This window comes from Pempheris klunzingeri, chromosome 17 (assembly GCF_042242105.1).
Source record: "Pempheris klunzingeri isolate RE-2024b chromosome 17, fPemKlu1.hap1, whole genome shotgun sequence".
Classification (NCBI taxonomy): domain Eukaryota; kingdom Metazoa; phylum Chordata; class Actinopteri; order Acropomatiformes; family Pempheridae; genus Pempheris; species Pempheris klunzingeri.
This window is the reverse complement of record NC_092028.1, coordinates 3,488,281-3,503,191: the sequence shown is the minus strand read 5'-3', so window position 1 is coordinate 3,503,191 and position 14,911 is coordinate 3,488,281. Positions and strand designations below refer to the sequence as shown.

The following is a 14,911-nucleotide window of genomic DNA, read 5'->3' as shown; positions in this document are numbered from 1 at the left end:
GCAGAGTAATATGATACCATGTTGTACATTATAATATAATATGGGATATAAAATATAAGGTAATATGTAGAGATATAACAAAAAGCACAGTTACTATGTGGCAAAACCAAATAAGTAACATCCCATAATGTGTTACTATGAAGCCAGTAGAATATTAGAAGGACTAGGATACTAGGTCAGAGGTACGGTATGTTGACGCTCCTCATTAATTATGATCAGTCAGAATTGATAGGAATGTATCATTGGAAAAACATGACCATCAATATGCTACTATGACGGCCTGAACTTGGAAGGTTTTCTGTCAGATTTTAACCCCTGGCTAATGGAAGTAGCTGAATAATTTATAACCCTAACCCTAACCCATCATATTAAAAGCCATGTGATCAAATCTGGATCAATTCAAACATATTTATGAAATGTAATATCCAAGTACATCTCATGCCATATGCATTAATATACAATAATAGTTTATCCTAAACTGACCAGGTTCCATCTATGTTGTCCTCTTATTAGTCATCATTGTTAGTAGTTTTTGAAGAAACAAAGGTCCAGTACTTAAAATGTGGGCTGTTATCCCTGAATCAGTCAATAATTTATAGTTACTACAGTGAGAGAAGAAGCAGTTCACACACTTTACATTCCAATCTCCCAAAAGCTTCATGAGGCATCATTACAAAAACTGGCTATACAGTATAAGTTAATATATGCAGCAAACAAAGGACAACATGCTTTATTTTGATATTCTTATTTTACTATTTTGTATTTATACTAAGACATAATTCTAAGGTGTTTCATTTTGTAGTGGTTTGTTGTTGATGAACCCCTCTTTCAAGAAGTAGTTCTATCCCCGCCCCCCTCTCTCAAAACGCCGCTGTGATTGGCCCTCAGACCTGCTACATAATTCTGCACACCAATGAACGATAAGGCTTTAAAACGTCATCATTGAATGCCGGAAAAAGTGTCACATGTGTCAACTGTGTCAAGCAACCTTCCAAAGTCCTGCTGGATGTGCGCACAGCTACTATTAGGTAATTAATGTGAACGAACGAACGGATGTTTTTAGACATAATTAATCTGCGCTGGTTAATTTAATTATTGGCTGACGTGTTTATTATGAATACGGTCCACCTGAAGCTCAGGTCCGTCGCATTCCTGTTAGTGAAAGGCAGCACTCTGTCTGCTGCCCCTCCGCCTGGCGCACGCTGTGATTCTCGTTTCCACCGGACTGTTTCACAGTTTTTCCGAACAATGGCTACTAACAACAACCTGAATGCGAGACAGCCGCTGGGTGTGAAGAAAGCCAAGCAGAAGGAGACGCTGCGGCGGGTGAAGACCAAAGAGAACCGGAGCAGACGGGGGGACGTTCACGGACCGTCCACCGTGTACGTGCAGGTGGTCGGTGCTGGAAGCAGAGACAATGCTGCCTCACTTTATGTCTTCTCCGAGTACAACAGGTAACTTCTTCTCTAATGTGCCACGAGTTTCTGCAGCCCAGGCTTTCTTAATTCGAAATATTTGAGCTACAAAGTGTTGTAGGTGAGTTGAAAGTGCTGTATTTTAAAGAAAATATGTCATAAAATGACAACATAATGACATGGGGGTTTCTTGAAGCAGCTGAAAACCTTGTTTTTGCTGATCTCCAGTAGTTGATCTCCTCACTGACAGGTGTCAGTACAGTACAGGTTACGCTTCTTGCTGGGGCTGTCACAATCAGGAATTTTAATTGACAGGTAACTGTCATAGAAATAATTATGATGAATGATTTAATTGTATTTTTCAAGCCAAAATGCTGTTCAGTAGTCCCCCCCCAACACTGCAGCCACTGCCAGACGTGGCTTGTTCAGATTTTGCTCTATTGGCAGAGTGACACATTTTAAATTACAATCGACTTTGGCATCCTCTGACCTCCCCAGCCAGATGACCCGAGCCAAGCTTGTCAATGAAAGGGGCGATTGGTCCAGGAAGACAGGAGAGAGAGCTCGTATAAGAGCTACGCCTGCTCACGTTGTACCGTAGGCTGCTCCCAGCTAATGTCCAGTCTGAGTCGAAATGGGACTCAGGCTGCCACAGCGATGAAGAATGTGCCCACATCTTGTCCTGGCTTCATCTCAAGCCACTGCTCCTGCTGGGTGTTCTGCTAGGTGCTGGTCAGAACAAGGAACAATATATTTTTGAAACAAGAAGATAGTCACTTAAACTTTTTTTTTTTTAATTATTTAATAGATATTAAAAAAATCATCACCCATCCTTAGTAAAAAATAGGGCTTGAAGATTAAGGAAACACCGCTTTGAACACTGCTTTTTGTGAGGTTACATCCATCCATCCATCTATATCGGCCTTTCCAAACTTCCCTCCTCTCTGCTGCAGGTACCTGTTCAACTGTGGTGAAGGAACCCAGAGACTCATGCAGGAGCACAAGTAAGCTGGTCTGAACATCTCGATGTACGCACACATTGGTATCCTCTCAGCCAGTCTGATGGACCCAGACAGACAGACAGATAGTATTCTTGTGTTTCCTCGACAGGCTGAAAGCTGCTCAACTGGACAACATCTTCCTGACCAGACTGAGCTGGGAGAACGTGGGAGGTTTATCAGGTCAGTGACATCTGTCTGATAAACTGGGGGAGTAACACCAAAATAATCCCTGTCATGCACTGTAGCGGTCCATGGTGACTCTCTGCTCGTATGTATGTAATCACAGTATTATTAATAGATTTTGATGAAACTTCTCAGTGACCTGTATTGTTATATTTATGAAATGGAGACTCTAAAATTGGATTCTATTATTTACTGTATTATTATTATTATTTTATGATGGGTATGTCATACAGGCAGGTTGAAGATGATCACTATGTCTTCATCAATCAAAACAACACAATAAACCTGATAATAATAAACTTAATTAAAAGTTACAAAGTGTTTTACATGGTTTTAAAAACAGTTCAGGACACAAGATGAATCAAATCAGACCCATAAGATAAGAACAAAAATGAAAGAATGATGTATACTGTAGTGAAAATAAGAGCAGCAACAGTAACAATAAAAGCAATAAGACCCATTGAAAATAGAATATCATAGACTGAAGATGTTTATTCATGGTGTGTCATCTTCTCTGCAGGGATGATCTTAACCTTGAAGGACACAGGTGTTCCAGAGTGTATCCTGTCTGGACCTCCACAGCTGGTGAGAAACTCACAGTCACAGTCTGACCACGTCTGCAGCGGGTTTTTAATGCAACACGTGTGCACCTCACATCTTCTGTGTCTTGTTATTACAGGAGAACTACGTGAAAGCCATCAAGTCATTTTCTGGGCCACTGGAAGACATTAAGCTGTGTATGTTTAAATTTACTCCAATGAATTAGTGAACAGCAGTATTTTTTTGCATGCTGTCAGTCTTGTGTGATATTTACTGTACGGTGTACTTGTAGCGGTCCGACCGTACACTGAAGAGACGCACACAGACGATACGATGACAGTCAGTCAAGTACCAATATTTGGTGAGTTCATTTTTCAGTCATTCCTGCTTTTTGATATTCTAGTTTGGTTCTCAGCTGACTCTTCTGTCTTCGCTCTCTCTCTAGCCCAGCTGACGAGTGACGACAGAAAGCGCTCCCCTGAGTCGGGCAGGAGCAGCCCCTCTCGGAGTCCTTCCTCTCCCAGCATACATGACATCAACACTAACCCAGGTGAGTCCAGGGGCCAAATAGTCCTGTTTATGTGTCACAAACTGAAAAGGAAATCCTGAAGCTTGGTCATAATCACTGTGAAATCTGGTAGCTGTAGCTTTTGAACAAGTTATTCTGGCAATTCATCTAATAGTTGGTGAGATACCTCAGTACAGACAGACAGACAGACAGACAGACGTTGCTCTCCCTAGAGCCACTAGCATGGCTAAAACCGTCAAACTCGGATATTAATTACAAGGCCAACATGCTGTTTAATTTTTGAGTCTGCTTCTGTTGGACAGTGTTGTCCCACAATGCAATGCTCAGTGGACATGAAGGAGCTACATCCAGCTGGAATAATGTAGACACTGGTGTGTTTTCAGTGACAGAATGACTGATGTTGCCTTGTCCACTTTGTAAAATCAGTCTTGAATAAGAAATGAGTAGAGTTGTTTTCTAATATTGCGCAGGTGAAGGACGAAAAGCAAGCAGAGATACCTCTTTGGTTGTTGCCTTCATATGCAAGGTAGGAAAGTTTAATAAATGTGGTCATCCTGTGCATGACGCACCCGTGAAGGAACTTTGTGTCTGACTTTCTTCTTCTCTACTTTCTTAACTCTTTGACAGCTTCACCCCAAGAAAGGAAACTTCTTAGTCGCTCAAGCCAAGGAGCTCGGTTTGCCCGTGTGAGTGGATTTTTTGGAATTCACTGATTTTGTTGCAATATTAACGCAAAGTATTAGTGCAAATGTTTGAGTGAACAGTGTTTCTATGGGAATGAGTTTATTTTCTTGCCCCCACCCCCCCACTATATTTTATCATATCAATAATCAAATTAGAAATAGAGTGGTAGTAGTAGCAGTAAATAGTAAAACATGTTCGTCACAATGAGCCCAGATTGATTCAAATCAAGTTCAGAACCCCCAAATATTCAATATTCTATTTTGTTTTAGCATTTTAAATGTTCTTTAATAATGTTGCAGTTCACAAACTCTTGCAGCTGCTCTACAAAGTAGAAAAAGTGCAAATATAAAATGTTAATTAGATGTAAATCCAAAATATACATGACAGCAAGAATATACAGGTTAAAAGTAAAGATCAGTCTTGGTGAGCTGCAGTCAGGCATGTAGAAGAGGTGGCATGAGAAATGTTTATGGTTAATTCAAATGTTCATTCGTTTGCCCTTTTATGAAATTCTGAAATTTTCCCATAGAGGCACAGCAGCAATCGGTCCCCTCATCGCTGCTCTGAAGGACGGGAAGAGTATCACATATGAAGGGAAAGAGGTGCCGTATGGAGAGCAGCTGTCTGATTTGACCTCCTTTACTGGGCTGCAGCTCCAAACTCACACTACTTCTATTGTGTTGTAGATCCGGCCCGAGCAGGTTTGCACTCCCACTGACCCAGGACCAGTCTTCATTGTTGTCGAGTGTCCATCTGAGGAGTTTGTTGAAGGGGTTTGCACCAGTCGGCAGCTGAGAAGGTAACAGTTTGATTATAGTTGTTTCAGTATCAAACCTAAGCTGAATGTACACAAGAAAATGTCTTTGAATATAGTCTGTCATCCGCTCTAGATACCAAACAGGAGGGACAGAGGACCCTGCTGCGTTGGTCGTCCACATGACTCCAGAGTCTGTTTTGAAAACAGATCAATACAAAAAGTGGATGGAAAGGTTTGCGTTCTCCACCAGACTCCATAGAGATTCTTGCCTCTTTTAATATTCAGTTTAGCACACTGAGGCCAGGAGTTTTCTCTGTGTTTCTTCAGGTTTCCATCCACAACAGAACACCTAATCTTTAATGAACACGTCTCTACAGCCCACAACATCAGAAGTCACAAGATTCAAGCTCAGCTGAACATGATTCACCCAGAGATCTTTCCTGAACTCAAGTATTACAGAACAAAGGTGAGACAGATGGTGGATCCTTTCAGTGAGCGCTGACAGAAACACTTAAAATGATGTCTGTGTATAGCAAGCTATAAAAAGCTAAGAATAGTTTATTTCTATAACAGTTCTGTAAAAATATATTTTCAGTTTACTGACTGTGCACATTAAAATGATGCAGCGCTGAATCACCCTCTAGAGGATGAAAACTGTAAATTCCCTGTAGTTTTCTTCATGCTGTCCTTCTCATTCCTAATGTGGTGCAGATTTAGTTTGTCATTTTTACAGCTGAAACTTTTTGTCGTGCACTTGATTCGTTGATTGACAAATGAATGGGCAACTATTTTAATGATCGATTGATTTGAGTCATTTAAATCGCTGGTCCTGAATTCTCAGATATAAACGGATATCTGATTCTGTTTCACACTGCTGTGACCTTCATGCATTTGGGTTTGGGACAAAGCCTCAGCTTGGACTCTGGGAGCTTCTTATGTGCATTTTTCACAATTTCCTGACATGTAATCATGACATGAATTGAAAAATAATCAGCAGCTCAATTGATGAAAGTAATCCTGACAGTAATCATGAGTTGCAGTTCTCTTACATCATTTGTGCTTCTGCTGTCATTTTACACATCCTATAATACATCTTTGTGATTGAGTAGAGCACAAGGTAAATACTTAGCATATTTGTCACTCCCATGTGCTGCCATCACTGTGTTGACTCCAGAGACTCTCAGTAACTATATTTCTACTTTGGTTTAAAAGCAGAGTTCACAAAGTGATAAATCAAGTATGGTACATGAAGAGTAGTCATAAGAAAACATCATAAACAAGTCTTTTGTTTTTTTTCCTCTGTTATTCCCCAGGAGCCTCAGGCTGCCCTGCACGTCCCCAACGTCAGAGCCGAGTGTCTGCTCAAGTACCAGTTCAGACCTGTAATGGAGTGGCAAAGGTTAGTTTGTCCTTCAGTCCCCCAAATTTAGCCAACATTACTCTGCAGCTCCAAGCGCTGCCTTGTCACAGAAAACAATCTGGAATGGACCATTGCACTCAGCCGCTTTCTTCTTTTTTTTTTTTAACCTCGTCTTACAAGTGTCAGTGTTTTCTCCTCACTGTTTCTGTCAAATACTTGAGAGGCGCATCAGGGTCAGATGTGAAAGAAGCCCTGTTTTCCCCACCAGTGTTTTTGCAGGCAGTGGTGTGTGTCTTCCTTACTCTGTATCTCATTCGTTAGAGATGCCATCTCTTCCTGCAACACAGAGGAGTTTGTGAAAGAGGCGTCTGAGGTCCCAAACTTTCTGGAAGAAGTGGACAAGTGCAGGAAGATTTGCTCCACTGACGCTGCACAGCTATCTGGTGAGTTCACCTCCAGAAACCCAGAAGGATGTTTTTAACAGTGTTTCTTACTTTCTAACTGGATGGTGCTTCAGTGATGTTAAATGGGGAAAAAGTTACATTATCTTCCGTTTTAGGGCAACGAGAAAAATACCCAGAGGTGGTTTTCTTAGGAACAGGATCAGCTCTTCCAATGAAAATCAGAAACGTCAGCGGCACTTTAGTCAACATCAGGTATGAATCTCAGCTTTCCACACAAACTTACTGGGATCTTTTTACAATCTGTTCATTTGTATTTAGTTATCTGTTGTTTAGATCCCATGAAACGACGCATCCTGTAGTTTGCTGTTGGTTCTGATTTATCATTGCTTCAAATCAACATTTTTTCATCTCAATATTCAATTCAATATATTTTTTCAGTCACTTTGCAGCATTTATAGCATTTATAACTCATCTCTTTATCTGTAGTAACTAGAAACGTATTACAAGCAGTCCTTTAGTGAACTGCAGTGAATAGTCCTCATCTTGTAGCAGGAAAGGGAGCAGTGTCTTAATGCGTGGAAATGTAAAATCTGGGCAAAAATCAATTGTAAAATAATTTATTCTGTCTCTAGAAAAAAAACAATTTTCCTACTAAATTGTATTTGCTAAACGTTTTGTATAGATTTTTCCCCCTCAGTCTTTACTGAAGCTAAATGATGCGTGCTATGAATTGGATATATTTAAACCAAAGATGTGTGTTATGGCTGCATCACTCCATCAAATGGAAATGCACTCAGTTGCCAGTTTCTCAGCTCCTCTTAGCTAAAACTAATTCAGTCTAATACAACAGTCCTGCAGTAAAACCTCCTTCACGAGGATTATAGTGTTCAGTTTTTGTTAAAACTGTTTTCGAGGGGTGTTAGCTCACCTCTACAGCCACTTTGGAGGCTGGAGGTGGTGGTCTTGTTGAACTGTATTGTTTCATACAAACTAAAATATTTTTTGTTAAGTAGCCTACCCTCATTGATACAAATACAGTGGACAAAATAATAGAAGCACCTGTGAGCTCAACGCAGTACAGTTTAGTTCAGCACCACAAACAGCACCCTTCAAATTGATCTCCAAAAATAAAACAGTTTGAATAAAAACTGGAGATGATAAGATAATCTGTTGAACCTGACGAAGGGAGGATTTATTGCAGCACTGTTTTACTGCTTTAGTTTTAGCTTGGTATACCTTCCACAACATATCCCTAAAATTGGACATACCTTGTGTTTGAAACTTGGAGATTAAAATCGCTAGAATTTAGAATAAAATTTGAACAGTACAATGGGAGCCTATGAAGTGGGTCTAGTAGAGTTAAAGGGGATATAGAGTGTCCGATCATATTTTGGTGCAGATCTGTAGAAAGTGAAACAATGACCACTAATGATGATCTATATAGTTGGCATGTACCTGGAAATCCTTTGCTGTCAAAATGTGCTAAAACAACAACAACAAAAGACAAGTGTGCCGTGTCACTTCTGTTTGGACTTGCACGTAGCCCGAGCCAGTCAGTGCTGCTGGACTGTGGAGAGGGAACCTTCGGTCAGCTCTGCAGACACTACGGGGACGATGTGGACGACGCTCTGTCCAAGATCTCAACCGTGTTCATCTCACACCTGCACGCTGACCACCACACAGTAAGCAGCTGGGAAAACAAAGATCAGCTACACATGATATCACAAGAAATACCATGTCTATATAAAGGGAGCTGACCCCTCTCATGTTCATCTTTTTGTGTTAGGGGCTGCTAAAATTACTGTACCAGAGGGAAAGAGCGCTGGTATGTAAAGAGTACCTAAATCCCACAACATCGTTTTCTTGTTTTGAAAATGACACCAAATAATTATTCATAAGAATAAAAAAAAGTCAGTCATGTCAGACAATGTTTCTAACTTTCAGACAACGTTGGGAAAGGCCTTCAGACCTATCTATCTGGTGGCTCCGGTGCAGATCATGACCTGGCTCAACCAGTATCACGATTACTGCGAGGAGATCCGCAACCATATTAAGTATGTAGGCACAAAGACATCTTAAGATACCAACACAAACCTTTATGCTCCCAGACTGTATAAAATCTGAGCCACTACAAGAGCAAACTTGGATACGAGCATGAGTGGTGGTAGATCTAAATGATGGTGGGGTACATTAAAGATCTGGTTTGTGTCTCAGCCTCATCCCAAACAGATATCTGTTTGACGGTGCCGAGGTGCCCCAGCAGAGGATAAAGTCACTCATCCAAGCACTGCTGAAAACAAACGATCTGGAAAAGGTCTGCGGCTGTTTTAAGCATTTTCCCATTGGTATTAAAAGGGGTCACAGAGTTCTGAAGTTACTCAACGTTTTGTTTCTCAGTTTCAGACGTGCACAGTGCGCCACTGTAAGAACGCCTTCGCCTGCAGCTTCTCTCACCAGTCAGGCTGGAAATTGGCCTTTTCCGGCGACACCATGCCCTGTGATGCGTTTGTACACATCGGTTAGTACCACTCAGAATGATTAAAGTCCACATTTCACTGAAGTGTATCTAGACCGACTCACTGTAGGTAATAGCAAATTGAGCGTATGCTTTCAATATTACAGAGATTCATATAAGGTCATCTAAGTGTAGCTTCACTACATGGGTCATCCTGAATAATTTATCCGATATTTCTTAATGCTTTCGATCACTCTCGTAGCTGGCAGGCTCTTCTAATGGTTCCTGTGGGATCCCACTTCATTGACTCTTCTTAAATTGCTCGACTGGATTCTGTCCAAGCAAAGCCTCCCAGAGACGGCGAGCGTATCCCACGCCTGTTCATTATAGATGGCTCGGCTCAGCAGACAAACAGGGTGTGCCGATTCTTGATTACGCGGACTACCTGATTGATTTCCTGTGGGACAGAAAGGAGCTGTAAGTGCTTTTCTGTGATTCAGGCCTCTGATTTGCCTTTTTATTTTTTTTTTGAAGGGAAGAATGCAACCTTAGTAATCCATGAGGCCACTTTGGAAGATGGACTGGAGGAGGAAGCTGTAGATAAAAGGCACAGGTAAGTAAATAAACTGTCACAAACGAGCTCTGTATGGCATTTATGTCCTCCATGCAAATGAATACAATGGATGAGAAAAGGAAAAAAGGCAGCAGTTAAAATTCTGTCAGCCACCAAAATAAAGTGCACTTTATTGGCTGGTCGAAGTTGCAGTTATTATTGAATGCTTTGTTAAATTTCTTTACTCTCCACAGATATTGACATTGATTTTTGCACCTTTTTATGGTGTCAGAGTGAGCGTCTGTCTTCACAAAAGCATCTTTTATGTCCACAGAAAACAATATTCCCATTGAAAGTTTCCCTCTGAAAGCAGTGTAACATAAATCTCTGACTTTACGCTTCACGTTTTCTGACAGCACAACCTCCCAGGCCATCAGCATCGGCATGAAGATGAACGCAGAGTTCATCATGCTGAACCACTTCAGCCAGCGTTACGCCAAGATCCCTCTTTTCAGTGAAGACTTCACCGACAGGGTGGGGATCTCATTCGACCACATGAGAGTAAGTCTCATAACTTCATGCAACGCCGTTCATTCACATGTGATATCTCACTATATCTATATCACTGCTGATTGGATGTATTTTGGAGTTTTAAAAAACACATGGGGTCCTTTTCTGGTTTATATGATTGCACCTGAATGCATCATTTGAACAAAGTTTTCAGGCGCTCTACATTAGTTTGAAGATGTATCTATCCAAGGCTTTAAATACAGAACCTAATGTGTCAGCGGTATCAAACGGAACATGAATCAACTTCGGAACTTAAATCAAATAAATTGTTTATCTAAATTAGGAAATTTGCTAATTTTAGAGTAAAGTTACTGGATTTTATACTCAAACTAAGACACTGAAATTCTAGACAGTGTCGGTGTCTGTTTGATTGAGGCCAAGCTGGCAACACTGCAGTTCAGGACTGCCACACATTCAACTGTATTCTGATATTTAAAAGGAATGAATGATAAATACAAAAGCTCACACAGTGGTGGCAAATCCATCTGAGTGAGGCTCATGAATGAATTCAGTACATGAAAAACCCTGGGTGCACTTTTCCATTTACTCTGGCTTCACAGTTTTACCTCCATAAATTTACCTCACGAGTTTGGCCCAAGGAGTGAATCATTTATGCAGTCAGCTCACACAAGGCACCATAAATGACCATCAACAATAATATACAATCCATTACCATCAAGGAATATGCAATTTACTCTACATTCATCTGATGATGAAGACCAGACCACGGAGCTCAGGAGAGAGCTAGTAAGGTGACCTTTAGTGTGGATTGTCAAACTACTAGTTCCAAGGTCAGTAGTGAATTTTGATAAGAGATGAGATCATCCATCTGTGTTCAGTGCAGTGAGATACAGTACATGGAGGAAGGAGATGTGTTTCTTCTGGGGCAAAACACAACAAAAGAAAAAAGAATAAATGATGCAGCGCTCAGTGGAGTGAAGCAAACATTCAGACTGTATAAGGTGCAAACAAGATCTGAAACCATGGTACAAACTGTACGTAGTTTATAAAAGATACAAGTGAATTTGTGTTTATTTAGTATGGACTTACTCCCTTTAACATGAGTATAAGTTGTGACTGAACCATAATGTAACTGTAGCATTCATTAGGAACAGCATCCTTTCCTTCCTAGTTATAGTATTAATCCGTCGTTCAAGCGTTTAACTGATCATTAAAATGACTTGTTTTGTCAGTGGAGTCTGGTGGCTCTGAACCGGACAATATAACGGCTATTTCTGGTTAAACAACCTTTCTGTAAAGTTGTCCGATACGTAGAATAACAATCTGAGCCTCACAGTGGCAAAAACAAGCACTTTTAGTGGATGTACTTCGATCTGGTGCAGTTGTCCCAAAGGATTACATTTTAGCCATTGTAGTTCATTCTCTGCTACAGGCTGACACGATCTACTGGACCAGTTCCAATAGTTTTGTAACTACCAATCATTTCAAACTCAAAATATGTAAAAGTAGGGGCCAGAAGTTATCAGTATCAAGCAAGTAAGCATCAATTTAAAAGAGGTTTAGACATGATCAGTGACAAGTAGACAGAAGAGCCACTGAAGTGTAGAAAAGAATAGTTCCTGTGCTGTTGTGTTAATGTGGAAATGGAGCCTGAGGCTGCAGGCAGTACGTTGGTGAACAGCTGCAGTCCTGAGCTTTATATTACTTTACTTCACTGCTGATTCCCCCATACTGAAGTGTACAGATATTCTTTCCTTTTCAGATGCAGGGCTGCAATGTAGTCTGTAAGAAAAGACTCTGCCTCAGTATTTATGAGCCTCTCTCCTTCAGGAGTTAGGTAACTCAGACCTGGTGCAGTCACTTGACCATTTTCTCCATTTCCTCTTTGCTCAGATTCACTTTGGGGACTTTAAAATCCTCCCCAGGCTCATTCCCGCACTTAAAACCCTTTTTGCGGAGGAAATTGGCGAGATGGAGGAGAGAAAGGAGAGGAGGGAGCTGAAACATCCGAGAGGAGACGGCTCCAAGGTGAACAGCGAGCAGAGGACGGCCGACGTGGGCCGAGGTGCCAAAAGAGACCAGGAGGAGGCAGAGAAGTACAACGTAGAGAAGAAGAGGCTGAAAACCAGCTGAAGCCTGATCAACACACCAGCTCAGAGAAAAGGACTTAAACTGAGATTGTCCTGAGTTATTTTATTTAAATTAATTTGAGACTTTTATTTGGCTTGTGTGGTTAAAGTGAGGAGTGTATATTTCTTCCATCACAGTGTACAAAGCTAAGCTATGAATATAGTTTTTGTTTTTCATTAAACAGAATTGAAACACTGAATCTTTAGTTTTATGAAATTGTGTTTTTTGTAATGTGTCATTACTACTAGGCATCAGTGGTTCCTGAACTTTACTCAATTGACACCAGCCCTCATGTTGTAAATTTTAAAAAGGCTATATTTCAATATGTACAGTCTTTATACAGTACGGTACTGTGAGTCAGTCAGAACCACTTTGCTCCAGCCCGAAATACCTCTTAACTATTGGATGGATTCAAGAACTTTGCTTCAGATTTGCCCCCGTAAGGATGAACTGTAATTACTTTTGTGACTCTTTCTCTTTCCATATAGTGCCAATATAAGGTAGACATTTCATTTTTTCTGTTTACTTATTTGTGAGGTTGTTTAACAGGGACTATACCGTTTAGATCACCGTTCTTACATAAGTAGGAGCAATGCAACAGATGTTTATGAGTCGTCTTGCTGAGGTTAATTTGCAGCTCTTGGTTAGAATTCAAACTAATACCAGCAATACTCAATATAATGAATAAAACTGATAATTAGATTGAAAACTTTTCCATTAGCCTCAGTTGTGGGTTGTGTTTGTGCTAATTAGAATTAATTAATGTTAGTATACAAACAAGCTGAACTAACATGGTGAACATTACACCTGAGAAACATCAGCATAAACATCACACCAGATCTGAATCCTATTCATGTGTTTATGGTACTCTTAAACACATTTTAATTTATATTTTTTTGTGTTAATTAGCATAAATATTGGCACATTTATCGATCAAACCTTCTAAAGTCTAAACTGCTGGTGTTTCAGGGAAACTAGGTTTTTTATTTGTAGTTTCCTTACTGGGCTTTGCCAGCAGGTCCTGTTCAGAACTTTGTGTCCATTGATGTAAAGGATTTATTTATTTATTTTTTTTATCTCTGAGCTCCAGTAGAGACTCAGATCACAGTGACAACATTGATCTCAAAAGTTTCCCCTTCAGTCCACATGGGGGCTTCAGTGAGCCATCAGAGCTTTCAGCAACTGGTTGTTGGGGCTTGAAGGAACAAACAGCCAACGTAGTTCTAATGATGCTCGTGAGCAGTGACGTATTATCTTTTGCCACTTGAGGGAGCGGTGGCTGCAGGAATCTCTGTTCACTGCAACAATTAGGAAAGGGCTGAGGGGCTCAGCCATTACAAGGCTCAGGTGTTTGAAACGCAAGCAATGTTAAAATGACTAGGAAATATAGGCTCAGATGCTATTAAACATAACATCTATAGCCTTTTGATCTGACATATGACACACGTGTCCTCACCCAACACATACAGTGTCTGCAGGCATTAATGAACTTTGGTTTCCGAGGCTGACCTTTCAATTACAGCAAAGACCACCCTGTCTTGTTTTCCTGCACTTTTCACTTTTCTTGCATCACTGTTTTAACTCCTAGTTTACTTTGAAATGGTCAAATTTACTGGGAGCTCTGGTTCTACTCTAAATTCAAGGCTAAAGGTTAAAATGACTTCTACACTGAGAGGATCCCCCTCTCACTTCAGATAAGACGGGTGCTAGGACGCTGAAGTAAATGTGACTTTTTTTGGAGATTAGTGGGTTGAGCAGTGGGCCGACGATTAGCCTATTTTCTGGAGTGTGAAGCAGTGAGATGAGGATGTATTGCTCCTCAGCCTGGAGTCCATTTAGGGGTCGTCTGTCAAGGGACGCATGAATGATAAGCTGGAGGGGGTCAGAAATAGGTTTCAACACAAGCATTGGAGTCGAAATGGTGTATTGATATAGCTAATCATCACTTAGCCAGCAATGAACCTCTGAAAATGAATATTCAAGTCACAGTTCAAATGTATTCATCATGCTGCATTTTATAAGGGTTTTGGCATCAAGCATGCTAAGAATTAAGGTCATTCTGATTTATTATTTTGGATATTTTTTGGCCATCATTTCCATTGATTATGCTGATATTGTGCTCACCAAAGTACCTGCTAAGCTCTGGGAACATGCCAGCATTACTAAAATGTGGCAAGAAACAAGCAGTTAGGCATCAGACAGGATTTGATCAGAAAGACTGGTCATAATTTGACTGTTTACCTCCATTTTTTCCAGTTCAGCTAACCTAGATGTTTATCTAGACATCAACAGGTTGATCTTCTCACTTCTTTCTTTTGTCACCAGGCTAAGCAGTCAACTGTTCATCCATTGTGAGCACCAAGGACCAA

At 40.6% G+C, this 14,911-nt stretch overlaps 1 protein-coding gene across 1 annotated transcript; it reads left to right on the top strand.

The window, feature by feature from the left end:
* The first annotated feature begins 991 nt into the window (after positions 1–991).
* On the top strand, positions 992–12,729 carry elac2 (elaC ribonuclease Z 2). The gene is made up of 24 exons (XM_070847523.1): positions 992–1,454; positions 2,369–2,419; positions 2,526–2,596; positions 3,120–3,184; positions 3,279–3,336; positions 3,432–3,500; positions 3,585–3,689; positions 4,139–4,194; positions 4,296–4,354; positions 4,882–4,954; positions 5,039–5,151; positions 5,243–5,341; positions 5,437–5,575; positions 6,423–6,508; positions 6,791–6,912; positions 7,029–7,125; positions 8,417–8,555; positions 8,660–8,698; positions 8,818–8,927; positions 9,088–9,187; positions 9,271–9,391; positions 9,863–9,941; positions 10,298–10,442; positions 12,306–12,729. The coding sequence occupies exons 1-24, from the start codon at positions 1,114–1,116 to the stop codon at positions 12,543–12,545; spliced, it is 2,577 nt and encodes an 858-aa protein (XP_070703624.1). The 5' UTR covers positions 992–1,113; the 3' UTR covers positions 12,546–12,729.
* Positions 12,730–14,911: the final 2,182 nt, after the last annotated feature.